This window comes from Lepisosteus oculatus, chromosome 9 (assembly GCF_040954835.1).
Source record: "Lepisosteus oculatus isolate fLepOcu1 chromosome 9, fLepOcu1.hap2, whole genome shotgun sequence".
NCBI classification, from domain to species: Eukaryota; Metazoa; Chordata; class Actinopteri; order Semionotiformes; family Lepisosteidae; genus Lepisosteus; species Lepisosteus oculatus.
Window position 1 is genome coordinate 4339520 of NC_090704.1, and position 27687 is coordinate 4367206.

Sequence of the window (27687 nt, forward strand, 5' to 3'; positions counted from 1 at the left end):
AGCTAAGAACATGAACTACGTATACTCTCACTCAGGTACGTGCATTTTTTAAAATCCGTTTTCTGTTTGCAAATAAGAAGGCGCACAAACTGGCAGCATGTACTTTTGTTGTCCACTTTATCTGAAATTCTTTGCAACTGGACAGTTCACATGACGTTTGGCAGTGTTGCTGGTGCTTCTTAATGAGCTGTCTGCTAACTACACCCAAGTCAGTTGTTGTCCTCAAAGCTCCCATTACTGCTGCAGGAGTGAAAACGCATGGTGCTCATAGGATCGGAGACATACCCTGTGCAAAAGGAATCAGACACCAAAATGAGCCCTGAGCATTAGCATTATTTACTGTTAACTGCATTGAAATCCAATGAGGAGCTTGTATCTGTGCAGCACTTCAGCCACAACACATGCCTGAAAAATTACCACAATCCTGTTGGACAAGTTATGGGTTTGATCGAGACACTTGAGAGAGAACTTTACAAAACCCACATTATACAATATATAGGAATTATATAAGGACTCAATGTTACACCAAAATAATGCTATGGGATTTTAAACAAAACTAACCAGCACGAGCAGAAAGGTTTTGTTTCACTGCACCGGACATTTAAAATACTGATCGTTAAGGCCGTGAATGTTTGGCACTTGACTACATCTGGGTACTGTTAACTCCCCATAGTCCCTCCTGTTGTGTGATTCACAGTATGAGTCCATGTTTCTGCTCTGTGACTCCAAGGCTGTGGAGTGATCCCCTAGCCCATATCACATCTTCCAAGTGAATCTGTCTGTTCAAACACAGTCTTAAAATGTCTTAAAACGCAGTTACATACTTCAATATATGTACTTAGGTAGCTTTTAACTGTGTTTAATTTACAGTTTTAATTTGTGTATACCTGTCTTTTTTGCTTGATTCTTTTGTTGCACATGCATTGCTGATGGTTCTATAAACAAACAGTTCTCATTAGCATAAACTAATTTCAAATTCCGCAATACAATATGCAGTTTGCGCAAATACTAAATGAGTGACGGTCACTTAGGAAAAACCTACCATTCCTGTCAATGGGAGGAAACTGGAGGTTTTTCCTCAGTTCATCCAGGGACAGGCCTTGAGAGGATCTCCGCCCAGTGCTGGTGAAAGAAGAAAGATTCAACAAAAGTCAGGAGCCACCAGCCTGTATTTCCTGCCCGTTTTGTAGTCTGAGAGTTCAGCACTTTATTAAAAAAATAAATAAAGTTGGACAGCGCATATCCTGCTTTGTTGTCAGGTGAACACCATCTCCGAGCCTCCAGTCTCAGGTAACAGCTGTCACAAGCTGAGCATGCCCAGTCCAACGGTACTGTAATCTTAGAAGACAATTCTAATATATTTAGATCGTTTCTTTCAGGCTCAATTTGTTTTGATGGGTGTATAACAAGAGTGCGAGATGACTTAGAGTACTTAAGGACCATCTGATCAACCCAGGAGGGATTATAGTAACACAATGCATTCTGGAGGATAAAAGTTTGCTGTGCTGAGGCTCTGGACCATTAAGTAACTGATCCACAGAAGTCAGACAAGAGGTAAGCTACCAGTTTGCATTATGATGAAACATCTCTCTATGCACCGTCAATGTGAGATTTGTATGTAAGTAGTGTGGACTGGCTTGTTTCTGAATCTGTGAAATTATGGCTCCAACCTAGAGAAGATTAAGCTTGACTTTATTGTTAAGCTTATTTTGTGCTCAGAGCCCATCCCCTCTTTAGCGATCTGTATCTGAAGGTGGGATCATATTCAGAAAACAGCCAGCCAAACGTTCAGCTGCAATTAAGAAAGGTTGTATATGGTTACATGGAGTGTGCTGCTTAACACTTGTCTATTTTTTACAAGTCATTTTTAGCTCCAAAATACATCAGGGATTTTACAACAATGAAACATAATTGATCAGATTGTTACAATTTATGCATTAGTCATCTATTCTAAATCAATTCTCCTAGCAACTAAAAATGGAATGACTCTGGCATAAAAACACATCCTATTAAAAAAAAAGCTAATACAAAATGGTACCTAGCAGTTGTGCCCTTATAAAGTACTTTAGATGACCAATCTACACACAAGAACCATCCTCACACCTTACAACCACAGCAGACTGCTGGGGAAATCAGGAATATAAGCAGCTTGTGACGCCAGAGCACTTGTCAGGTCAGGATAATGAAATGTATACTGTAACTCATTGTTTTTTTATTGTAATTATTTTGTCCATCTCTGTTCACAGAAAGGGCCTGAAAGGGCTCTCAGAATACTGCATGTTGTGCTCTACACACTCTACTGGCATGAACCAGTACACGTTTCCAATTTAGTTTTGCAGACACTGAAGCCATGTGCGCAGAGGAGAACCGCTTGTTATGCAGTAAATCATAAGCCTAGATACGATTGAATAAATTGTATAGGAATCTTTTGTTAGGTTCTAATGTGATTCTATTGAAATGGCTACTGGTTTTCTTAAAGTACCTTAATGGTGACAATATACGCTCGACTCAAAACCCTTTTATCTGCCAGGACTACCTGTAGACATTAAAACAGAAAGGACGAGGAGCAGTGGCACTGCCATCCTCATGACTAAAGACAGGTGCCCTGTTGCTGATAAATGCTACGGTTTTGCCATGAGCTTCAGAATGGGGAGGAAGGCTGGCCAGTGCTGACTGTACAGCAGTTGTGCAGCTGTACACTACGGGCAGGAGCAGATCAGCTGACAAAGACACCCCCCCCAGTATCACCAGAGAGCTGCCTCTGCCTCGCAGGTGATGAGGAAGAGTAGCACAGTCTCCAAGAACTGTGTGCGATCAAAGCAGAAACCTTAGTAGCCCACAGTGTGTCTCCTTTCCTTGTTACTGTATACTTGGAAACAGTTGCCATGGCTTGCCTGCTGCAGTCATGTAGCATGAATAAACAGCAACCAAGCAGCTAATCCAACAGAGAGGTCATACATGTTTCATTACATTTGCTTTTCTTTATATTTGGCCTCGTGTCTCCAAGCAACACTGGGGGACCTGTTGCAGGAGAAGTGTTTTGAATGTTTCACCTTATCGCTAGATAAACAGTAAGACGAGCAGACAAGGCCTCCTTGAAGTACATTTGCTTATTTGCTTGGGCATGACATCAGTTCAGGTTAAGGCAAGTAAGGGCAGGAGCTGTTTTCCTGAGATGAAAATGGATGAACATCCTCAAGTTACCTCAGAGAGATGGCACAGCTATACTTCGCAAATCATTTCAGGTCACAACCTTTCAAATGATGACTTTGTCCAGGATGCAAATGTAATTTTGAACGCAGTCCGGCGCAGGCTGATTCATTCTCTTTTCACGCACAAATTCATTCCATCCAGAAGTATTTTCTTTAAAAAAACAGAGGCGCCCAGTATTTTAGATCTACCCACCCAATTTGGAACAGCCAGTTGTGTGGTTTGCAAGTGTTGTCGTGCAGCAGCTCACCGGTGAGAATCAGGAAGTGCTGGCAGACTCCACTGACCCGCCCACCTCCAGGCCACACCTCCTTTATGACATCACAAGACCCGCCTCCCTATACTGGAGGGTCTAAGCCGATTGGAGGAGAGGTGCGTCTCTCACCGAGAGCACCTGTGTTTCTGAGAGCCCTGGCCAGGTGCTGACACACTACCCTCGGCAGTCGTACACTGCTAAGGCCTCGAACCCGCGGTCGCAGAGCTCCACCCCCCACCCGGACAAGCCCCTTGAGTCCCCAGGGGTGGTTGTAGAGCGATCCCGTGACCATTACCGCAGGCTCCGCCCCTTCACAGCGTGACAAGGGAAAAGGTCCCACCTCTGTGACCAGACGGCGTAAGCCCTGGCGTTGAGGGCGTACTCCAGCTCGAAGCGGGAGCGCAGGGCGGCCACGTGGCTGCGGCCCGGCCCCCCCCGGGCCACCAGGCAGTCGGAGGAGGCGGAGGGAGACAGGGAGCCGCTGCTGTTACTGGAGGCCGGGGACATGAGCTGTGGGACGCGGGGGAGAAAGAGAGTCAGAGAGCGGACCGCATCACAGGCAGCGACCCTCCACCGGCATCCTGCCAAAGCCTCCCCGCTCCCGCAGTCTCGGAAGATCTCCAGGGCTGCCCGTACAAATCGTTGACATGGCAGCTGGGGACATATTGCCTGTTGCAAGAACAGTCAACTATACAGGAGAACATTAAGAACATAATGTTAAGAATTAAGAACATGACAAACAACAGGAGGCCATCCAAATCTCCAATCCCATTCGGCAGGTAGAAGATAACTGATCGCAGGACTTCCCCCAGCCAACATCTCGAAAGAAGCCAGGGTATCGGCTTCAGCAACACGACCGGATAGCTTGATCCCCCAACCCCATCCGGTTGCAGAAGTGCGTCCTTGTGACTGGTTTTAAACGCAGTCCCATGAAGTTTCCCTCCTGTGCCTGCTGGTTTGTGTCTCGCTGTTCATTCTGGAAAAACGAGCGCTGCAGAGGACGGTCTCGGCCCATCGCAGGCTTCCACTGCGCCACTCTGCTATCCTACACTGCTGAACCCCTTCAATATACCTGAAATGCCGACTGAAATGGAGGAAAACAGCTCAAGTGTGGTTTGCATGTTCCCTCAGGTTTCCTCCCCTCTCTTAAAGACAGGCTGGATGGGCACCTTGGCGTCTGTCCGTGCTCTGCAAAGGGCTATCTGTGCTTCTGGGATACGCTCCAGGCTACTTACTCATGAATGAATGGAGGCCTGGATATTATAATATCCCAAATTATTCCCAATTCTTGCCACGTCAAGTACTTACACACTCGAGCATGAAAAGCAAAATCTCTCACTCTACTCCTCTGACTGAACCAACCGTTTTTTCAGTACCACCATTCGACAGCCAGCAGAATTTGATGTGTTGGAAATGCATTTTCCGTTTCGCACTCCATATTTAATTTTGGTCAACGCAACAGTCACTAAAACGTCCCTCACAAGTAACTGCTACAAGCCAATTTCCTCACCTCGACATTGCAGAGACACTCCTCCAGCTTGGCGACCACTTCGGAAAACTCTGGTCTTTCCTGTAAGAGGGGAATAATATTCCAGATGAACTATTTTTACAGCACCATTGCATATATGCACAGAAACATTCTGAGGCCCATTATCAGTGCAAAACACACATCATTTTGTAAAAACCTAATTACACTGACTGTCTTTCAGGTGCTCTGTAGTTCAGACACCAGCTGAAAGAGGAGGCCAATGAGCCCAGCATCACAAGTTAAAGGCCACAGATCTCTTGCACTGATGTGGAGAAGAAAACACGACAACATGCTACCTGTACAATAGCAGAAACAATGAGAAGTAAGTCAATCTACATGATGCATCTTTAGTGTTTTTTTTTACTTTTGTACTTTTGTACAGCACCTGAGTCAACAAGAACATCTAGTTGGTTTATGTCTTGTTTCTATAAAACTTAGAATGAAGATCTACCAATTATACTTAACCACATATCAAAATAGCACGTTTTGTCTTGCAGTACATTTTGTAAACACATTACAGACCTGGAATCATGTCTATCCTTTCCTTTGCATTTGCACTTAAAAGCACTGTTAACCCTTTAAATCACCATGGGGACTGGCGACTTAAGCAAACAACGATACAAATATATATTTTTCTATATTTGACTCCTGGTTTTCTTACCAGAAAAAATATGACCTACCATTTCCTTTTTACCAGAAAAGCCCAGGCAAAGACTTGGTCTATAACTTCAAAACAAAATTAGCCACAGACTATGCGTGTCAGACAGAATTCACCATCAATAACATGGCTCAAGAGATCAGAACGTATAAAATGAATGATATCAGACAGTGCAGGAAGCTTAACTGCAGGTAATGCAATAGCCCCAATACCCCCTACCCTCTCCTATCTGACTCCCATGTGAGACTGTGAGATTAACCACATCCAATAGTATAATTAATTAACCATCACCCAGTGTGTCTATTTAACAAATAACAGTGGCCTTTGGCGGCCTATAGTGTCAGGTTGGCTGTTAACAAGTGACCTCCAAACACAACCCGCCACAGATTACTGCAAAGAAGCAATAGATAGCAAAATCCCTTAGTGATCGTTTGAACACCGGCCCATAATTAATCAGAGGGTTCAGGCGAGTAACTTGGCTTCACTTCCTCCCTGTTTCAGGTGTGCTCCTCGTGCTGCTGGCTTCTCTCTCACATGCTCAGCACGAGGATTTGTGTCCTGCCTCCTGCGTGGTGTGCTCAGAAGATGCCATCATCTGCCACCGGCTGACTAGTGTCATAGGTAAGGGGATGTGCAGACTTCATGTCTGCAGCGCACGTGGGACTGTCACAACCACAATCCTGCTGCGCCCCATGGTGCTGAATGAAGCAGTGAAAGCCAGATGTGTTGAATAATTCAGTGAATTCATTGTGCCGGACTGACCCTGAGGTGAAGCTTTAATGCTTGTCATTCCATAGACCTTTTCTGTGCCTCATAAAAGGACTACGAGTACGGCTGATCCCCAAAGCAATCTCACCCACGGTCACTGACGCCAGATAATCCCATTTCACATCGCTGCAACCAAATGCCCACACCTGAAGTGTCATCTGTTCTCCTGTACACAGAGGTTCCCCTGACGACTAAGGCTGTGCTCTTCACGGATGGGAACATTGACTCCCTTCGCAACAGGTCCTTTTCCTACCCGTCCAATATGACTCTGCTGGGCCTGAGCAACAACGCCATAGCACACATCGAGGAGAACGCTTTCCGGAACCTCACGGCTCTGAGAGCACTGCTGCTGGATCACAATCGCATCTCAACCTCTGCTATTCTCGAGTCCACCTTCAGCCAGCTCCCACACCTGGAGATCTTACAACTGGGGAACAACGCCCTGCAAGTCGTCAAGGGGAGCTGGTTCAAAGACCTGGGGAGCCTGCTCACTCTGCAGCTCGAGGGGAACCTGATTTCCAGGCTAGACAGCAACACATTCGAATTTTCCATGCTCAGCAGCCTTGAGACACTGGATTTGTCGGACAACCTGATCACGTACATAGCCAGAGACAGCTTCGCAAACCTTCCTCGGTTGAGGTCTATAGACCTGTCGAGGAACAGCCTCACGCTCATCCCCGATGCTTTCTCCTACCTCTCCTGGCTCTCGGCCTTGAACCTGGACATCAACCGGTGGAACTGCTCTTGCGAGCTACGGGAGCTGTCGGAATTCCTCAGCAGCTACATTGAGAAGCCAGGCAAGATCCTGTACAACGGCAAGCAGCTGGCGTGCCAGAGTTCGAGCAACCCAGCTGTGCAAACCATCCTGCAGCTGACAGAGTCGAACTGTGTGCCGCCCAATCAGAACATCACCATAACTGTCCAAACCAGTGACTACAGACGTTACGTAAGAGACATGCTGTTAACGGCTGTCTTTTGCTTTTCAGGTGAGCTAATCAGCCCTCATACATTAGGATGTGGCTGGGAAATTCAAACATTAGGATGTGGCTGGGATACGGTGCTACCATATTTAATGGAGTCAATCATCATGATGTCATGTTAGATGTAGTTTTGCGAGAATTTAAATTGTAGGAATTTTTCAATATATGCAAACTGAATTCTTATGTGTTGCACTTATTCTTAATAAGTGTTTATGATTAATTCAGTGTTACAAAACAGCATATCAAAACACTTTCATTCTGATTCACATTATTTAGTCCTGATAAGCCACCACAGACAGCTGTCTGCTCAACAGTCTCATATAGCTGTGTCTTGACTGATTAAATGGGCTACACGTCTTTATGAGAAACGTTCTTTCAAATTTATGCAAAAGGGTTTGAGTACATATTTGAAGAAAGTCTTACTTTTTTATTAGAAAGAAAACCGGAGCGTGCCCTTGTTGGATTAATATAATATCACGATAAATACGAACTGTTTGATTACGACTAATGCAACATTAATTTCATTCTCTAAAGTCTCCTGTAGCTCTGTCATGCTAGTTAACTTTGACAGTATTTGCACATTTATGATTGTCTTCAAAAAGTGGAACAGCCTGAGAACGGCTATAAAAATGAAATTAATGCCATGCCCTAGCAGGAAGGCAACTGTTAAATAATTAGCATTCACAACTGCAGCTAACGAGACGCAATGATTGCCGTTTTGTTTTCCTGCAGGAGCGCTGGGGCTCACACTGGCACTGCTGTACTGTATCTGTCACAGACTGGAGCACAACAAGGCCCAGAGACAGCGCCTCAGGGAAGAAGCTGGCTCCCCCAGCAGCTCCATGGAGGGCGGAAAGACGCCCCGGTGCACTTTCACCGAGGACAATGAAGTCCAAGTCCTGTCCATCGTCCATCCTGGACACGTCCCTCAGCTGATGCACCCGAACAGACAGGGGCCGCAGGACAGGACGGTCCACAGGCAAAGGGGCGCCAGCGAGTGGGCAAGGCCTGTAGCAGCAGGGGGCAAGCCGGCCAGACCACAGCGGCACGTGGCGTGGCAGAGCTGCAGTCAGGCACACTCGGTCCCTGGGAGCCCAGGAGGGCATCAGGGAGCCGACGGCAGCAGTGCGCCTGTTTTGCACAGCGGCAGGCGGATAGCAACCGGCCCCAGCGAACAAGAGAGGCTGACACGGAGGGAGGAGAGGCACAGACACGTGTGGCCGCCTGCCCTGAAGTTTAGTGAAGGTACGGATGCGTGGTGGGTTCTAACGACTCATTAAAAATAACAGCCTCATTAAAGCGGGGGCTCCGTGAGGAGACTTGAAGGTCATGTGACAAGCTGCGAGACTGCTGAATAAACACTGCAGGGCCTTCTTTTCGGCTTGTGTTTTCTGTTTCTCCAGGGTGAAAGACGCAGCTGAAAAAAAGATGTTTCCAAAAGAGATTTTTGTTAAATAAGAAGCCCCACATTTCGCTCACGGAGGCATTAAACAGAAAGCATTTAAATTCAATTACGTTCATACCTCTAATGCCACACAAATTGTGCACTAAGGCACACAAGCATGAAAATTGCTTTAAAAACTGTAAATGTTCCCTCATTAAGGATATAAACTCTTTGAAATGCAGCAAAACAGAGCATTAGCAGTGGAAGATTGAATTTGGTCGCCCTAATGTCTGTATCAATTCTATTAGATGAACTGGTTAATATTAAAAACATCATAACAAGAGTAATGGTGATGAATGAAGAATACAATATTGGCATACAATCCAGATGTGCTTAAAGATTCCTTTTCATGTAAATATACTGCATAGCTCCTCTCACATAGCCAATGGCTTCCCCACATTATACATTCTTAAAATGAACAAACTAAACATTTTGCTCTCTTTTGCAGATTTCAGAGCACAGATGCAATATAAGAGACAGGAAGCTGCCACACAAACGACAGGAAGACAAGAGCGGTTCACGGACAGCTTTGGGACAACTGCCGAACGGGAAGCCAGCTATAACGGAGACGAGGAGCACCTTTGTAAGCAACACAGCTGCTTGCCATCCTGTCCTGCATGTGTACCAGCCCTATACAACACAACGCACTGCGGTCTGAGAATAGGTGGCGCGCACAGAGAATTTCAGGGCAGGCATGCTGCTGAGGCTACACATATTCACTCCCTGCCAGACTACCTCACCGTTAACTGTGTGCACTGCCACACGACTGGCGAATACAGGAGAGAGGGGAGAGGCGAGGGGAGCACCACAGAGCACAGGCGCGGTAAAGAAAGTCTTTCGAAAGGGCCGGCCGTTTTCCGCAGGGAAACCCCACGCGACACCGCTAACGCCCCCCCGGACCCCGACAGCCGCGCGGCAGGAGATCGGATGGGAACGCCAACAGTCAGATTAGCACGGGTGCAAAAAAGCGTCCATTTTAATCTCCGCGGCCCGGACGTGCGCCTGATCTCCGCTCGGAAGAAAAAAGGCCACCGCGACGAAAAAATGGAGTGGGCCATCCAAGACCTCTGCTTAAAAGACAATCTGAAGATGAAAGACAAACGGGGCTCGAACCGTTCGCCGAGAGCGACTACTGCGAGGGATCAGGGTGACGGGGGATCCCATTTTAAGAAACGGAAGCACGCGGTTCAATCCAACGGCTTCTTGAAAGTCAAGATAAATGTAAACCCTTTCAGAAGAAACAGAGTAAGCCCAGGGAAGAGACGCGGGGAGGAGGGCCTACTGGAAAAAGAGGTTGAGCGAGATGCCAGCAAGGCAACAAACAGCAAAGACACGCTGGCCTTTTCGCGGAGGAAAAGGAAGAAAGACGAACACAACGAGGCCACATCTGTCCCTGCTCTGTCCGGAGAAACTCGCTCCTCGGAGACAGAGAAGAGAAGCACAAAGAAGACCAAGAAATCTCAAAACGTCAGTGGAAAACAAATTCACCACCCGGCTCCGCAAAATGAAATTGCTCCCGATTGTCCCGCGGAGACGACGATGGGACCGTCCCAGCCTGAGGCAACAGGAAAGGAGAGAAAAACCTCCTCTGCGGAACAAAGGCCTGAGGACGGGGCGTCCGCAGAGCTGCAGGAAACACAGGCGCCCCAAAGCAAGGAAATGGAAAATGGGGGAGACAGCGACCGAACAGCCGAAAACCATCATTCCAATGAAGAAACACGCTCGCTGGAGTCACAAAACAACGAAAGAGCAGAAGACAAAAACTCACAAAGCGGAAAGTGCTCAGAGAGTGAGGAGACACCTCCTCCAAGGGGTTCGGAACCTGAAAATGTTAATGGAGCGAAACCGGACGCCCAAGAAAAGGCAGGAGAAGCAAAGGGAGACCAGTCCCTCAGTGCGATGGTCTTAGAGCACAGCGCTGGTGAGACTCACGAAAGCCCCACTCCAGGAGTCCAGGAAGACAGCGAATCCCAAGAAGGACAAGGCCGAGCACAGGTTCAAGCCAAACTAACTCCGCCACGAGACCAGGATGAAAGTCACAGCGAAGACGTCAGCGTTCAAGAGCAACAGAGTGCGAGTCAGGACCCTACACCAGCCGACATGAACACCGAGGACAATGAGGCATCAGCCACTCTGACTTCGGGCAGAGAAAGAGGCCCATGCGATGTTGCAGGACCTTGCGGCAGCGCTGTGGAAACCCTGACACCTCAAACTCAGAACTCCCAAGGGCCACGGAGAGAGGGAAATGTGGAGCCCATAACTCCACTAAACGAAACAGCAGGCAGTTCTGAGAAACTCCTGGCTAATCCAGCCCGTCAGACAGCCACCGTCCTCTTCAGTTCAGAGAACGAGACACCAGCCAACGGAGATAATCAGTCAAATAACAACAGCGCCAACACCACAGAGGGTGCCCACTCTCCCCAGGCAGCGGACCCTGTCCCAGCAACATCTACTGTGCTTCCTCCATCAGAGGTCGCAGCCGATGGGGACACTAGGAATCTGCCTTGCTCCAGCACAGGTATCATACAAGAGTACATCCCATCAGTGGAGGGCTCCCCACAAAGGAAGATCCGCCTCATTCTTCCGGAAAAAGCAAGCAGCGGGCCTCAGACGGCACTGGAGAAAAAAATAAGATAGACAGACCTTCTGTAGCATTTACCTCTCCTAGCCAGAGACTACTGAATAGAGAGAACCTGTGCGTTCAAGAAACTGTTTTTTATTAAGGTATGCCTCTGACACCTCACGAACCAACTAAAAACACCTGTTCTATGATTACTGTACAAATACCAAGAAATAACACTATGTCATTTTTACGCTTAGGTGATTAAGCCAATATATTTTGAGTGTAATGTACATATTGATAATGTCAGTAGTTTGTTAAGACTTTTTTGTAATTTTGTAATACTTTTCAAGTCTTCCAAGGACGGCAATATACTACCAGTTGTGAAATAAATGTTTATTGTGTGTTTTTAATGTTTTTAATATTTTGCTATTCTTAAAATCCAGCCGAACAGCAGTTTCGTGATCTCCACTTAGGTCACTGTACACTGCTGTCGTAAGAGTGTTGTCAAAACCATCCTCCTGGTCAGCTGCAGCTCTCGAACGGCCGTGTGACTGAAACTCTTCGCCTGTGAAAGACCGGCCCGTGTCCACTGCGGTCTGTGGAGGTCTCGGCTCACCTCTGGACAGATGTTCCAGCCTCTCATCAGCAGGGAGGAGATGGGCTTGGGAATGGAGTATCCGATGGGTGGCCTGATGTGGTGGTAGGCCATGTCTGCTGCAGCTGCAGCTGTGCAGGAGAGGACAGGGAGGAGAGAGAAGCTGGTCACCCGACGGGCTTCAACATGACCGACCAGCTACGTTTCATGTCCTGCCTAAATGAGAAGCAAAGTCCAGGCATATCAAGAGCTCCAAGTGCTTTATCCTAGGTCTTACAGTCCAAGTAAGACACAAACCATACAACGGTTAAAATGCATCTTTTGCGATTGAAGAAAACCGACCCACAAAGAGTTTGCACATACATCAAAGCCATAACCTAAACAAACATTTTCCATTGTTGGACATCCTATGATAAAGGATAAAGCGCTGAGGCATAAGTGGGTTTACTGTAGCTTAAAACAGAAGCCAAAATAAGATTCAAGAGCCAAGCACAGCCCGGGTCCTTCTGTAGCTTGGGGCGTGTCACTACAGGGAGGGGAGCTGTCTGAGACAGGGGGTGGCTGTCCAGTGCAGACACAGTACCTGGCTTGAGGTGAGCGAATGGAATCTCTCCGGTCAGCAGCTCCCAGAGGCACAGGGCGTAGCTGAACACGTCTGCCTTGACAGTGTAGCGGGTGCACTGAGTGAACACCTCCGGGGCCATCCACCGCAGGTTCTGCACAGCAGCCCCACACCGTTAGGATCACAGAACCGCCAGTAGAGGACCCCCCCGTGCGTTCTGCTGCCCGTTAGCTTACAGTAACGATGCCCGACAGACACCACAGTGGCAAAAACAGGGTTTATCTCAAAACCTACAGCTGTGCAGAAGCAACAGAAGAGCACTGTCCTCTTTATACATTAATACTCTGTTTAGGATGAGTCCAGAGCAGCTCCACGGTGCTTTTAAAGAAATATTACGTTATTGCAGGCATTCTGTAGCATACATTGTCCTTTATTGCTGCACATTTACTGTATTTTATTAGTAGAAATAAGTTCATGCTACTCAGTAAATTCTCTAATTTGGCAGAATCGAAATCAGGCAATACCATTTCACTTCTGGCTGCAGCAGTCTGCACAAAGCTGAGTCTGGCGTTAGGGAGACTAAGCATTTGTGGACATTTCTCCAGGCAAACTGCCCCAGCTGACAGCTCTGTACATCTACGCACAGAAAATGTGTCAGAAATGGTGCCTCCAGCAGAAAGGTCTACAGATCTAAGGATTGTGTTGGACAGGAGCCCATGTGTATCCACTCCTAATCCTGCTAAAGTACATTTCATCATTTGCAGATTATAGGCAAAGTGAAGTAAGACGTAAGTTTATAGCTACTCTGTATATTCAGAATAAAGTTCGGTGGAAGCATACAAACCCCAGGTTGTTTTGTCATATTATCCTCCTCCATGGACAACAGGAATCTGGATTCTACAAGATAAAAGTTGACTTGTTATTGATCCGAAGATATTGTAAGATTCCAGTAGGTTTCGCTAAAGACAGTATAATTACCTCCAAAATCTGCCACCACTGCATGGCCATCTTCATAAAGCAGGATATTATGGCTGTCAAAAAAAGCTTCACAGTGAATTTCTTTGCAGGAAATTTGTTTTATTCCCAATCACCTCCCACCCTGGAAATATATTTAACCCAGATTGTTTTAATTCTCAATAAATTGCAGGCTCTAGTACTTAGAAAGAATCAGAATACAATGGGGATTAAATGTATAATAAGTGAGAAATTAAGAGTTGCTTAGGCACACTGGTAACAGATGATATGATATGCCTTGACAGTTCAGTATGTTTTAGCAAAAAATGAAAGAACCAGTGAAAAGGGAACATGGTATCTTATGTTAAAGCCATATTTAGGAAAAACAATAGCAAAAATCAAAGCAAGGGTCCAGTCTATTGACAACAAATCTGTGTAAAAGAGATGTTCTTTTAATAAAGGTTTTCTGTTATACAAAATGTAGACTGTTGAGGCAACCCGTCTGGGACTCAAACCTTTCATGGTAAAAAGGATCACTCCTGCCACAAGACACAAAGCAACCTGGAAGATAATTCTTCTGGGATAAAGGACTCGTTTACTGAAACACACTCAGTTTGAGTACTTGTGCACATGTGCAGTATCTAGTCGTGCACCGCTGCAGCTCCAGGGGCTGGATGTTGCTCACCTGTTGAGATCTCTGTGGATGATTGGCTGGATGAGGTTGTGCAGGTATTCCATGCCTTTTGCCACATCAATGGCAATGATGAGCTTTGACTGAAGATCAATTATCCTGCAGATTTAAAAGTAATCAGACTTATGGGGGGAACTGATCGATAACACTGGGACTGCTGCTCTTCCCAATTTTTATTGACGAGCTAGATTTGGGTACAGTTACTAAACTAGTGACATTTGCAGATAATACTGAAGCAGGACACAAAAAGGGGTTCAGAACAAAGCACCGGAAAGCCCCACCTACCTCTTCTGCTCGTGCAGTAGAGAGAAGAGTGACCCTCCAGAGACATACTGAGTAACAATCGCAAACTGGCTGGGATCATCTAAACAGGCACCAACAAACTGGATCACGCAGGGATGGTTGAGACGGCAGAGAATGGACACTTCACGGCAAAACATGTCTACATCGGACTTTGAGCAGTACGTATTTGCTCGATACCTAGAACGGAAAATCACAATCGTGACGCTTTCGATTTTGAATTTGTGAACGGTTCAGTGCAAACTGAGGAGGTCATTCTGTAAAATAATCCACTTCATGGATTATTTCATTTCTTCTCGTGTTCGTGCAAGAGCACTCACCGTTTGATTGCAACAATTTTGTTCCTACATCGTCCTTTGTAAACTTTTCCAAAGGAACCTAAATAAAGAATATTTTATTTTTAGCATTGGCTGCCTATCTCTCAATAATTTAAGAAATGGCTTAAGAAATAATAAGAAGAACTGTCTAGCACACTAGCTGTCTCAGCTCGTATACCTGATCCTATAATTTCATGGAACTCCAGTTCTGACAGCTGGAGGTGGAAGTGAGAGGGTAGACTCGCTCTTAGCAGGAGAACATCCGCCTTTTCTGAGAACAAAAACAAAGTGTATTTTAATATTATAAAATACAGGTATGACTTCAAATCCCTACCACCCTTGCGCTACTCCCCACATCATTAATATAGCATTACATTTCCTAAATGCAATAAAAAAAATATTTTATCAAGTCACAGAATTAAATGAAAGTCATTTGTATTTAGATAAGGTTTGTGTAGGATGCATTGCCTGTACAAAACCACAAATTAGAAATTCCTGTAAAAGGGATAAGTACAACAGGAGTGTGCAAAACACATTTCTGGTAACACATACAATTATTTGTGTGTAACCTGTGTGTAACCTGACATCGTAACCTGACATTTAAATGCCCGACTAAACACAAGTTCCTTACTTTGTAAAGAGGAATCCTGTAGAATGAAATGAGCCCAAGCACTGACCCCTGGAGAACCCCGATATAATACTGTGACACCTGAAAGCATTCTGCATTTCCATATAGGGCTGACTGTTGCTGTAGGAGATTCTAGGTACTGTATGGGGTCACAAGGCTACAATATGATGTAGTGCATTTAAACAGCTTTAAATGGAAACTGTCTCTCAAGAGCTGTCTAGACATCTGGTACACTGTTACCTTTTGTCATACTTTTAATCTTCCCCAGAGGGGATGGAACAGACACGTAGGACCCATCTGTAAAACCCAAAACACATGTCAGATCTTTCTGCTTTATTAATGCTTTCATATATTGGAATTATAACATTAGCATTTTATAAATTACAATGTTAACAATCTCTTCTGCAACTTTAGACTTATCTTAATGATCATAAAAACATAAAGACATTAGAAAGGTTACAAACACGAAGAAGCCACTTGGCCCACCCAGCTGGAAGAGATGCTAACAGCTAACTGATCTGACGGGTAACTGAACGTCTTGTTCTCGTTTCTTGTACTGTTTCTTTTTTCCTCAGTAAAATCAAAATCACGCTGTTTTTATTTTTTTCCAGCAAGCCATCAAAGTGCACCCCTTTGAGAAAAGGCTCTGGCCAGCACTTGAAGTTTTGGGGCTGCCAGATGAATTCTCTATTGTGCGGCGATTATTAATTTCCAGCAGGATCAGAGAGACTGAAAACTAAAATAGCAGGGAGGCTGTTTTCACTAATCCCATCAGCGTTGATGTTGAGCTTTCAGCTCTCTAAATCACTCAGACAAACACTCTAGAATCAGCAGGACTGCGCATTTTGGGAACAGAACAAGAACAGCCGCAGCAGAAAGCAATAACCGTTGTGCGTTATCAATCGATGGTCACACACGGCACTGACCTCCCCCAGGCTGGGAATACTCATTACAGGGAGACTCGTCCTGGGGCCGTTTGTAGTGCTTCAACAAGGTGACAATGGCATCATGACCTGTAACAGGAACCCAGGTGCAGTATTATTCTGCTGCCAGTCTCCAGTCCCCTGATAGCAAGCGGTGTGATTAATTAACACTCTGTTGTGATGACATTCAGTATTTCGATGAGCACACAGTTAGCAACAAACGTGTTTCATTACACCATTAGAGACTAAAGAACAAGCAAACAGTGAGCATATTTCATGTGCTTTATTCGTACAGAGCACTTAATCCAGCAAATGCAGCAGAACTGGTTTTAAATTGCTTAAGCTTATACAACATCTCTTGAATTAGTATATGAGGCTGTAAATACCCAGTTCTGAAATCTCGCTTTAAAAGAAAGATTATACAAAGATTATTATATTGGCATCTATATACTATTCACAATTTCTAGATCATGATACATCCACATGGTGTGAATCAGACTACGCTTTTCTCCCTCAGCAATGTAAAACGAAGCAGAGACTGCTGTGGGCCAAGATGTTTGCAAACACATTCCCACGATATGTCGCTCAGACATGTGCAACTGGCTCCGATGACACACCTTTCTCGTACGCCCACATGAGACAGGTCTGTTCATCTTTCTCCCCGCTGGACCTGCTGGGATCACAGGCAACCAGGTTCATGTCAGACCCGCTGTCTAAGAGGAACTGGACCAGGCGGATGTGCCCATGGAAACAGGCGCTGTGTAACCCTGCAGGCCGGGCAACAGACAGGCACAGGAGAAGGTCTGTTCAAACGCAGAATCAGGTGGCGCTGCTTGTCTTTCAGTTCTGGGCCCAACGCAGTTTGGTCTTTAATCGACATAACATTTCACGATTCGCTCTGGCCTCCTCGTCTTGCAAGTCATTATTTAGCTGTACGCATTCAAGGGTAAGAACATGCCCCTGGCACTTACTAAAACTGTTATAGGAAGACAATGCAATTTAAGAAGCTTGGGGTCAGAGCGCAGGGTCAGCCATTTATACAGCACCCCCAGCAGCGGGATTTGAACCAGCAACCTTCCAGCCACAGGTGCAGATCCTTAGCCACAGTGCCACCACTCCTGCCTTTTTTTTAAGTCAGCAAAAGGAATGTCCTTCACTTTACCTGTATGTCCGTCTCTGCCTTGATGATTGATGCTCATTGCATTCTGACTGAGCAAAAACTTCACCATCTCAATGTTTTTTCCGTAAGTGCAGGCGCTGCCAGAATTGAAAAGAAATTGGATCAAAATTCTAAGGCGCTGGTTCTCAATTTCGAAAACAACACGCACCATTTTGACAATGCACTGTCTTTACTGTGGAGGCTGCAGTGGCACACGGGACAGAGGGCTGCTGTCACACAGCTCCTGTCTCTTTCTGCGAGGAGTTTGCGTGTTCTCCTCGTTCTCCTCGTGTGCCCTGTGATGGGCTGGCTTCGTGCCCAGGCCACAGCCCTACTCCTATTGTGGTGAGAAAGCTGATCTTTACTATGTTGGAGTAAAATCCATGCTTTTTTTTGTGTGCATTACCTAAAATCCTGGATCACAAACGTGAAAGAAGAAAATCACAGGTGGGTTCTCCTGCAGCAATTGCATCTTACGCTACATTTACAGGATGCCTCTCTTGGGAACATTTCACGCTCAGAATTGCTTCTCACTGAGCACTCAGCAAATGAACTACATCTAATGCTGAGTTTATGGAAATAAAACACGCAAAACAGAAAAACAAAGATACAGCCATTATCTGTGCTTCCCAAGACGTTCAGGAAGGCTTTTCCCATCAGCAGTTAATGAAAGGACAGAACTGTGAACATGCCATCTTATTGTCCATCTCTCCATCCATTATCGGCAAGCTGCTTATTCCCAGTCGTCCTCCAGGGCAAACCGGATTCCGTCCTGGAAGTGTGGAGCACAAGGCCAGACTGCACTGGATAGGAGGCCAGTTCACTGCACAGCACACACACAAGGACACTCTGGAGGTGCCAGTTTACTTTCCCCTGGTGGGAGGAGATCAGAGGAATATTGGGGGGAACAGGCAAACCCCACAACAGCAGGGCGCCCCAGTTTGGAATTGATTCCAGGGTCCAGGAGCTAAGAGGCGTCACCTGGCTGTGGCTGCGCCTAAAAAGAAAAGAGTGACTGAGGGCTGGAGTGCGAACATGAAACGAATCACCTCACTGGACAGTGGGATCGGCCAGGAAGAGACGAGGGGGAAATTGAGGAGGCCTGTTGAGAGAATGTCTTTCAATTGACCTGCCTGCATGTGTCACATGTGCCAGGGCAGCAGAGGCTGAATACTGCTGAGCTGAAGGCCAAGGGGAATGGACCGGGCTGTACCTGTGAAAAGCCGTCTCACTGAAGATGTTCTCCTTGGTCAGGCTCTCCGTCCCAGACAGCTGAACAAGCTCCTTCACTGCATCGAGCTTCCCATTGTAGCAGGCCCTGCCAGGAATGGGTTTAGTGAGAAGACCGCCAAAAATAATGATGCAAAACATCACGGAATTCCTCCCCCATGCTGTGCTTTTCCCTCTACCAAAGCTTTTCTGTTTAGCAATCCATTGAATCTAATGAGTCCCAGCAGGACTCTACAATTTGCAGATATATTATTTCAAATCGACATCATCAAAACAAATCCACACCCTGACAGTTAGGCAAGTTCTCAGGTTAAAACAAAAAATGAACATCTTCAAGGAAGAACCGGCTGCCAGTGATCTGACATGCAAATATCTACATTTAAGAAAATGTGTATTTTTTTTTTTAAAATACATGCATGCAAGAAGTCTTGCTGCCGCAGACAGCGGTCATATCGGAGGCCAGGCTGCTCACAGGTGCAACGGAGAGTCGCCGTAGATGTTAACGGAGTGGGGCTGGACCGCGGAGCTGCCCTGGAGCAGATACCGCAGCACCTCGTGATGGCCGAACCGCGCGCAGAAGTGCAGGGGCACGTGGTCCTCGTTGTCCTGGGCGTTGACTACAGGAAGGCAGGGAACCCCCAGTCTCATCGATTAGTATCCCTCGTGTTAGCACTTAGGAGAAGACACACACAAGGCAAACACACACACACGTGGGGGGGGTTGTTTTACGTGAGGCTGACTCGCCCGCTTCAGGATCTTGAACGCACTTTTCAAAGTCGGCGTCAAAGTTAAAACCCGTACGGGCTCGGTCAAGGGTCACAGCTCCCTCTGCCGGCCACGTTGAGATGTCATTCACTAGGGCGGTGCTGGGGCCATGGTAAAGATGTCAAAACACAGTTTCCACTCCGGAGACACCCTCCAAAGCCCTCCCCGAGAACATTCAGAGCCAGGCACGCTACGCGCCGAAGAGTCGTGTCCCACAGCGACTCACCGTCGGTCTTGCTGCCCTCGTCCAACAGGAGCTTGACGATGCCGAGGAAGCCCTTGGCTGCCGCCAGGTGCAGAGGCCTGTCGCCCACCTCCCCACTCGCGTTCACGTCAGCCCCGAACTTGAGCAGCAGGCGTGTCACCTGGGGCGGGGTGGGAGAACAGTTCACCGTCGACGCAAACTCCCTCTATACTGTGGTCTAATTAACTCAATTCAATTCAAATTCAAGGTGCTTTATTAGCGTGACCGATGGGAACAATCAGTGTTGCCAAAGCAAATAAAAATAATAAAATTAACATGGAACAAAACAAAAAAATATAGAAGTAAAATAAAATCTACAGACATGTTACAGACATTTACAACAAAGACATATTATAAAATATTGACATATACTGTAGGCGGCTGGAGCATAACTGGGAGACAGACTCACTGTTCCTCAGGCTGTGACAGGAGATCACATACTGGGCTGCCAGATCAACAGAGTTCCCTCCTCCCTCTCCCAGTAGGATTGGGACCTGTTGTGGTTTTGGCAGGTGTGGGAACTCTGGGATTAGATTTCTGAATTTCGGGAAGAATGTTTCTCTAATCCCAGAGTATCTGTCCCAGTGCAGTAGGAAATGCACCTCTGTCTGTATTTCTCCCCGCTGGCAGTGGGAGCACAGCCTGTCCTCTCTGGGCAGCCAGGTCTGCCTGTGTCGCCCAGTTTCTATGGCCAGGCTGTGGTCACTGAGCCTGTACTTCATAACTCTCTTTCTAAAAACAACGACTGACACGGATACCTCTAAGGTCGTTTGGGAAGCAGATTTAAAGTTCCTGCCCACCCATAACAACACGCGTTGTGGATTAAAATGCACAGGACGCTTCAGCTCAAAGCTCTTCACTTTTCCTGCTAGCCCAGTGTTTGAGGGGAAAGAAATGCAGATTCTCACTTTAGCGTGAAACACGTCGCTTTCTTTACAAGCACACAACATAATCCCACCTGCTTGCTACTACGGTAGGGTAAGAGGTCCAACATTTGCTAACAAAGGCTCTTCAATTCTATGAATCAGGAAGCTGGGAAATTGTGTACCCGGATTCCTCCGATGGTACAGTGTGGCGTGTTGTCGAGACCGATCACACGCAACACATTCATCCAAAACAGCTTGTCTTTGTATATTTAATCGTGTTGATGCGTATTAATGAAAGGCACTGTATGGATAGAATGCATCAGTAATTTGCAAAGTGTAAATAACGAGAAGGCAACTCGAAGCATCTATAGATTAAAAAAAAAACTGATGAGTCTCATCTAGTCGACGCATTCGGCTGTAGGAAGGCCGCGGGCTGTTCTTGTTGGGGACGGTTACCTGCTCATGGCCGTAGTAAGCGGCGATATGCAGAGGAGTGAAGAAAACAGCGTCCTGCACGTTAACATACGCTCCGTGCTGGAGGAGGATATCCACAGCCTGCAAAGCAACAGGACAGGAGGGTGCAACGCAACTTAACAGAGCCGCCGCTCGATTGAATGAAATTATACAGGACAGAAGTGGCAAGGGTCAAGTTTTGTCATTCGCGCACACTTTTCTAAGGAGATTGTTACTTTAGCCTGGGAGTGAGGACGTCACTAACACTTTTTTTTTACATATATATGCACATATACTATGGTTTCTGTGGCAAAACTACGATTCTTTAATCCGGTTCTTTTTTTCCCTTTAACAGCTCTACAGATTTTGCCTTCCAGTCATCACACATATGAATTAATCATAAACTGGAGTCTGCTACACAAAAGAGGCATCCTCCTCTTGCCTCGTTAAAATCAATAATAATAATAATAATAATTGCTTACACTTATATAGCGCTTTTCTGGACACTCCACTCAAAGCCCTTTACAGGTAATGTAGCCCCACCTGGATGATGCGACGGCAGCCATAGTGCGCCAGAACGCTCCCCACACACACCAGCTCTCAGTGGGGAGGAGAGCAGAGTAATGAAGCCAATTCATAGATGGTGATTATTAGGAGGCCATGATGGGTAGGGTACTCTTTTCTAGAAGCTGGGATTTTTAATGACCACAGCGAGTCAGGACCTCGGTTTTACGTCTCATCTGAAGGACGGCGCCTGTTTACAGTATAGTGTCCCCGTCACTATACTGGGGCATTAGGAACCACATGGACCGCAGGTTGAGCGCCCCCTGCTGGCCCCACTAACACCTCTTCCAGCATCAACCTTAGTTTTTTTCCCAGGAGGTCTCCATCCAGGTACTGACCAGGCTCACACCTGCTGAGCTCCAGTGGGCTGCCAGTTGTGAGTTGCAGGGTGGTATGGCTGCTGGCTTCAATGGCTCAAAGACCACCGTTGGGTGCGTTCTGTAAAGGGCGCGGTTGGATTTGAATCGACTTTTAATTGTTATTGTCCGCAGCGGCAGGCCCCGGGCAGTGTTCGGCGGCGCTCACCTCGTGGTGGCCGGCGACAGTGGCGATGTGCAGGGCGGTTAGGGCCCCGTACCCCACCTGCTGGATATCCGCCCCTCCGTGCAGCAGCGCGGTCACCAGCTCCGCGTTGGCCTGCGAGGTCAGAGACGGGCGCACGGCTCAGCTCACTGATCTACCGTAACTTCTCTCAAGACATATCCGCTACGTCTGGCCTGTGACAGCCCCACCAGCAATCGATCCTTTGATCCTTAAACGTTTGTAGAGTTTAAATCACGTTATACTTATTTTTCACCATGCTAATAAAAAAAACCGCATTAATTCTGGAAAATATAAAACCCAAAATAAAAATAATTCTACTAGTGCATCAAGAGAGTCTTCTGTATTCTTCTTCACAGCTGGTATCGCGTTTACCCACGGTGACTTTTCACAACATCAGCGAGTACTTGGGGGAAGATGGACTGGGCATCTTCAGTATTGTGATCGCGCCGCCCCCGCCTGGTGTGCGTCAAGTTTGGAAAGCGGGAACCTAGCCTGCCCCTTGCACTAACCTTGTAAGCAGCCAGATGCAGAGCTGTGAAGCCGTTGCGTGTCAGCCTGGACGGGCGCAAGCCCTTCAGCATGAGGGTCCGGATATGAGCTTTGTTACCTACGGTAGAGCATTACGATACATTGTCCTTCTTACAATCACTTTGCAGGAGCGCGGCTCTGGGGGGTTTTCGACAGAAACACATTGTGTTCAACTCAAAATGACACAACCGTCCTTTCATAATACACATTGACAAATATACAGAATGCATGAAAATGTATTCTCATCTGTTCCCTCAGCTAAGTTTTCTATATACATCTTCATGCAGGGCTAAGATAGAATACATTATCAGCCTGAGGTCATTAAAACCTTTGAAGGCACAATTCCACACTGAAGCCTGTGCAAGCACAGCAATGATATTACAAGACACGGGAGATATTTAAGATACTGTGACCACTATATAACACCAGCATTACATGTAGTGTTTGTTGCATGTTCTTTGATGGCTTCAGCATTAAACCAACACTTCTCAGACTGGCTGGAATGCTTATTAGGAATGAAATTGCTTTTATCACCAGTTTCGCACTCACCTCCACAGATGCAGCAGAGATGCAGCAGGGACAGACCCCCTTCTGTACGATAATTTAAGTTGACCTTATTAAAGGCTTCATCTGAGCTGTGGGAGACACAATTACTATTAATCCAGAAATAAAACAAACAGCAGACCACATCTGAGTGAACGATAAATCTAGTGGTGTAGAGAAAGAAAATAATCTTATTTTGACTTTCTGTACAGTGTATGTTGCTAGGAATCCACATGCAATACAATTTATTCAAAAGAAAAATGCGCTGTCTGAAAGCATTTACGGATCTCCACGTTCTTACCTGAAGACGTGCTTTAATTCCATCAGCTCACTCTCCTTGATGCGCAAGTCATCTTCCAGTCTTTCTATTATAACTGAATAGGACTCGCTAACCTTCTTCTTCCATTCATCTTTGTAAACAGACAGAAGATTATGGACTAGTAACTAAGCTGCTATGTTATCTTACAGCAAATTAACGAATTCAATTAACAGTGAAGACAGTTGAGCTCCATAATTTTAGGTCACACTTAATAAAATGGAAAACAAAGACGCAAGACTTTGACCTTCTGTATTTACAGTTCATAAGATCACATTCTAGTGCCTCTGGGGTCATGAGTTTAAGACTGGGTCAAAATGTTGGCGGTGCCTCAGATATTTTGTCTGTCAGAATGCTTCGGCTAACTGTCACGATGAAGAAACCCCCAAGACAAGGCTGAAAAACAACACCTGCGAGCTGCCGAAACAAACTGGGCTGCCCAAAGACACAATGGTGACAGAACACGTTGTCACACAACAATCTAAGAACAGAGACGTCATGCCGTTCCACAAGACAAAGTCGACGCATATCTTTCTCTTGTTCGTTTTCTATTTGTGTCCAAAGTCCCGCTCCGCAAAACTTTTTATCTGTTTAAAAATACCAAAACAGAACAAGCGCTGTTACCTGTACAAGTCTGCGTCGGTCTCGATTTATAGTTCCCCATAGAGATTTTCCTTTAGTTAGTTTAGTTTAGGGCAGTAATATAATTCTTCACTCAAGCACAATGGCAGTGCTGCTGATAAACTTGGGAACACAGCCGCTAAAAATAACTGGTCTCCAAATAGAAAGTCTGACAACAATGACAACTGATCTGACCATGTTCTGAGCTACAATAACACACAGGCTACTGTACCTTCCAATGCTTTTTCAACACTGTAGACGGACTCCTCTTCACTAACTTGTCATATGTGTTGTCTTAAGGTGCCGCACTTAAAGCATGGATACTGTGGCATTAAAGTCCAATTTTATAACAAATAAGTCTGAACATTTAGTTGATTTCTAAATCTAATTGTGAAAAGAATAAAGGTGTGGATGCATGAGCATAAGTAGATCTGGTGTGCAGAGCTCAAACTCTGGAGGCCAAAATCCAGTGTAAAAAGTCTCTTTATCTGTGTGACCCCCAGACTTGAAGAAATGTGGCAAAATAGTCTATCTGAAGCAATAATTAAATCAACTAGGTGATCTGGAATGAAAGATTGAAAAGCCATAGGTGCAAGGAGATGCATCTCCAAAATATTTCCCAACCCCAGGTCTGGTGTGTATGAGAATCTGTAGTTCTTGAAAACAGAATGAGGCACTTTTTGGCAGATTTCCTAATGATCACAGAAGCAGGCAAAGAATATTTAACAATGAGGGGCTCTCTAACATGTGATTTTAAGGGACAGCACATCCAGTAATTTCTGATTAACGCATTCTGCTGACGCACTATAGCAGTCTTTCTAATGCCCTCCATGAGGACATTACCATCACCTAATCAAAACTTGAGGGGTTTATAAATGTTCTTCACTAACGGGGTACTCCCAGATAGCATCAGTAAAGTCTGTTCACCCCCACCACCTGCCTCTCTGCAGTCCAGAGGTTATGAGAAAGCACAAATGCCATTCCATTTCTTTTTCCAGTTTAAAAATATCTGACACACAAAGCGAGCTGGCATTAGGAAGAAAGAACAGTGAGATACAGTTACAGGCCTTGTGTAGTAAACTTTCATTGCTTACAATTTCAGTGTCGGACCAAAGGGGAGTTTAACTGCAAGAGCAATGGACACGTGATTCAGTGGTGGTAAAAAAATTGTTTTATTTAATAACTTGCTTGCATAGTTTTCAAATCAATATACAGAAACTATCTACAAACCATAATGACTCAAAATTATTAAGAGATGGACATTTTATCACTCATCTTTCCTTACTCAAACCCTTAGAAGCTTAGGATACTAGGATAAAAACCACCTTGTCTTTAAAATCTATAATCCCCTTTTTTGTAATACATCTGCAAAACATATGGTAGAGTATTGATTTCCTTTTCGTAATACAGCACAGTTTTTTATACTTCCTGGTGCGCAGGTCTGTAGCTGCCTTCAGAAATCTATAAAATTGTAGAATCGATAGCATAGCTCTCTGAATCTGTTTATTTTCCAATACAAGAATGTGCACCGTTGTATTGTGAAACGTTCATGTCACAAAAGAAAGTTCCACAACTCGATTCTGATTTAAGGTGGAGCAGAATGAAGGCATAATGTGCTTTATACAGTAGATGTGTCTCACCTGAATGAGAGAGAGAGATGACAAGTTGTCTATGAGGGTGGGACAATCAGACCCCCCTTTTATGATAGGATAAGCTGAAAAGAGAAAGAGAGGTTGGAGAGACAGATGTGAAGTGATACGCTCCAGGTATATATAGGTGAGCAAAGTTGGAGTTTGCAAACTTGCAATCTCATTATGTACACAGTAATGATCAGCTTTGCTTCAGTTTCTCCTCACTAATGTCTCTGTGTAGTTCCTTCCTGAATTTGAGCATTTCTTCCAAATCCTTACACTGCAGGGCTTCCTGCAGGGAAAATAACTTAACATCCTCGGGAAAAGTGAAGCTGGACCTACCCTGCAAAGATGTAATCATATTCAGCGACAATTTAAATGAACTTTTAAGGTCGCAGCAGAGCGGAAAAATTTTTGCGGTCCATAAACTCAGGCAGGAAGTATCGCCTGAGAACTGCAGATCCTGAACTGAAAGACCCCAAAGGCCCAGGCACTCCAGCAAACTTCTTCCATAGAACTGCAACTGGCCAATGCCCGACACCGATGGTACACTCTGTTTCAGGTTGTCTCCTACTGCAAACGCAATGGTGACAAAGAAAGTGGCTCTGTTCACGCTCAGGCTCAATGAATGAATAAAGGCATCAGATGGGACGTTGAAGTCACCTTCTATCCAACAGCTGCTGATGACAGTGTTTCCACCGACAGTCACGTTAGGACCAAGTCTTGAGTATTCAATCACTGACCCCAAACCCACAGTACAGGCCGGGTGCAGAACACTGTGAATAATACAGACTGCGGGATTCTTCGACGCGTCAGCGGGACAGACGCTAAAAGCATCAGAGAGGAGCCCAAGTTCTGCCCTGAGGTTTGGGTCTCCTGTCAGATGAAACAGGTACTCCTGGGTGGTGCCGATATGGTAGAATTTGGAGTTATTCAGCAGTATCACGTTAAGTGGAGTTCCCTCAAGAAGGTCGAATATCTTCCCTCTGACCTCAACAAGGTTTCGTTCTTCCTTCGTCACATTAGTCGTGTTTTTTGTGTACGCCGACGTCGCCCCTGAACCCAGTGCCTGTAGGAAGTCCCCATACGCGTCTATTTCACAACCTAGGGGCCCTATTTCTGCCAGCAAACCGAGCAAACGGCCGGCCGTGTCAGGGTCCACGTAATACGTGCTGTCGGTGTAAACGAATTCGGGGCGCCCGGCCCACTGACCCCCCGCGCCCGTGCCGGCCGCCCTGGAGCACACGGCCCCGCTGCTGTGCATCTCCTGGACGCTCGGCTTGTGCAGGAAGCGCCGGCAGGACCTGTACTCCAGGTCGCCGGGCTCCGTCCCCTCCGCCGGCTCCAACACAAACACGCCGTGCGCGGTCCCCGTGGACAGGGTCGAGGGGTGGGCCAAGGCGGTGAAACCGGGCCTGTCGAACGCCACCGCCCCGCCCCCCTTTACGCTGTAGAGCTCGATGTCGTCGGCGCAGGTCACCAGCACCCCCGGCTGCATGCGCGAGGGGAAGTCGATGTACATGGCCAGCTTGAGCTCCAGCATCTGGTAGAGGGGCTCTCCAAGCGGGAGGGCAGTGAAGATCTTTCCAAGGGCGCTCGCACTGGGCAGGCGCTGGCTGTATCCTCCTGTCAGGAGACGAAACCGCCATTGTCCAAACCGAGCCTCATTTATATTCAACGACTGTTGGCATGGTTGGATTTTCACACGAGGTGAACATCTACTTGGACTTTACTCATTTTTGTGAGTTCATAGGTAAGGACTAGTTTCTCCACATGCCGTGAATGCAGTATCTATTTCATCTTCAAACCACCATATTGAAGAAAATACACATTCTAACAGAAACAAC

The 27687-nt window shown here is 46.1% G+C and overlaps 2 protein-coding genes across 6 annotated transcripts in view; both read right to left on the reverse strand.

Moving 5' to 3' along the window:
* Positions 1-100: 100 nt before the first annotated feature.
* On the reverse strand, positions 101-25930 carry tnni3k (TNNI3 interacting kinase). 4 transcript variants are annotated; one of them, XM_069194005.1, is made up of 26 exons: positions 25850-25930; positions 23574-23682; positions 23279-23364; positions 22711-22808; positions 22184-22294; positions 21098-21196; positions 19758-19896; positions 19239-19383; positions 18750-18854; positions 17540-17634; positions 16995-17144; positions 16381-16467; positions 15695-15751; positions 15005-15097; positions 14830-14887; positions 14495-14689; positions 14204-14308; positions 13543-13595; positions 13409-13461; positions 12586-12718; positions 12024-12133; positions 4977-5036; positions 3807-3976; positions 1043-1122; positions 888-935; positions 101-286 (listed from the first exon to the last, which is right to left on the reverse strand). In XM_069194005.1, exons 2-26 carry the CDS (start codon positions 23594-23596, stop codon positions 210-212), a joined length of 2430 nt encoding a protein of 809 aa, XP_069050106.1. In that variant the 5' UTR covers positions 23597-23682; positions 25850-25930; the 3' UTR covers positions 101-209. The 4 variants fall into 4 exon arrangements, with proteins under 4 accessions (XP_069050106.1, XP_069050104.1, XP_069050105.1 ...); XM_069194003.1 differs by lacking the exon at positions 25850-25930 and adding an exon at positions 24213-25274; XM_069194004.1 differs by lacking the exons at positions 888-935; positions 25850-25930 and adding an exon at positions 24213-25274.
* Positions 25700-27687, reverse strand: part of fpgt (fucose-1-phosphate guanylyltransferase) — a 3795-nt gene continuing 1807 nt past the window's right edge. For both annotated transcript variants that reach the window (XM_015355268.2, XM_006634756.3), the window contains one exon: positions 25700-27466. In XM_015355268.2, coding sequence (XP_015210754.2) covers positions 26040-27466 — 1427 coding nt within the window. In that variant the 3' untranslated portion in view covers positions 25700-26039. The remainder of the gene's footprint in view (positions 27467-27687) is intronic.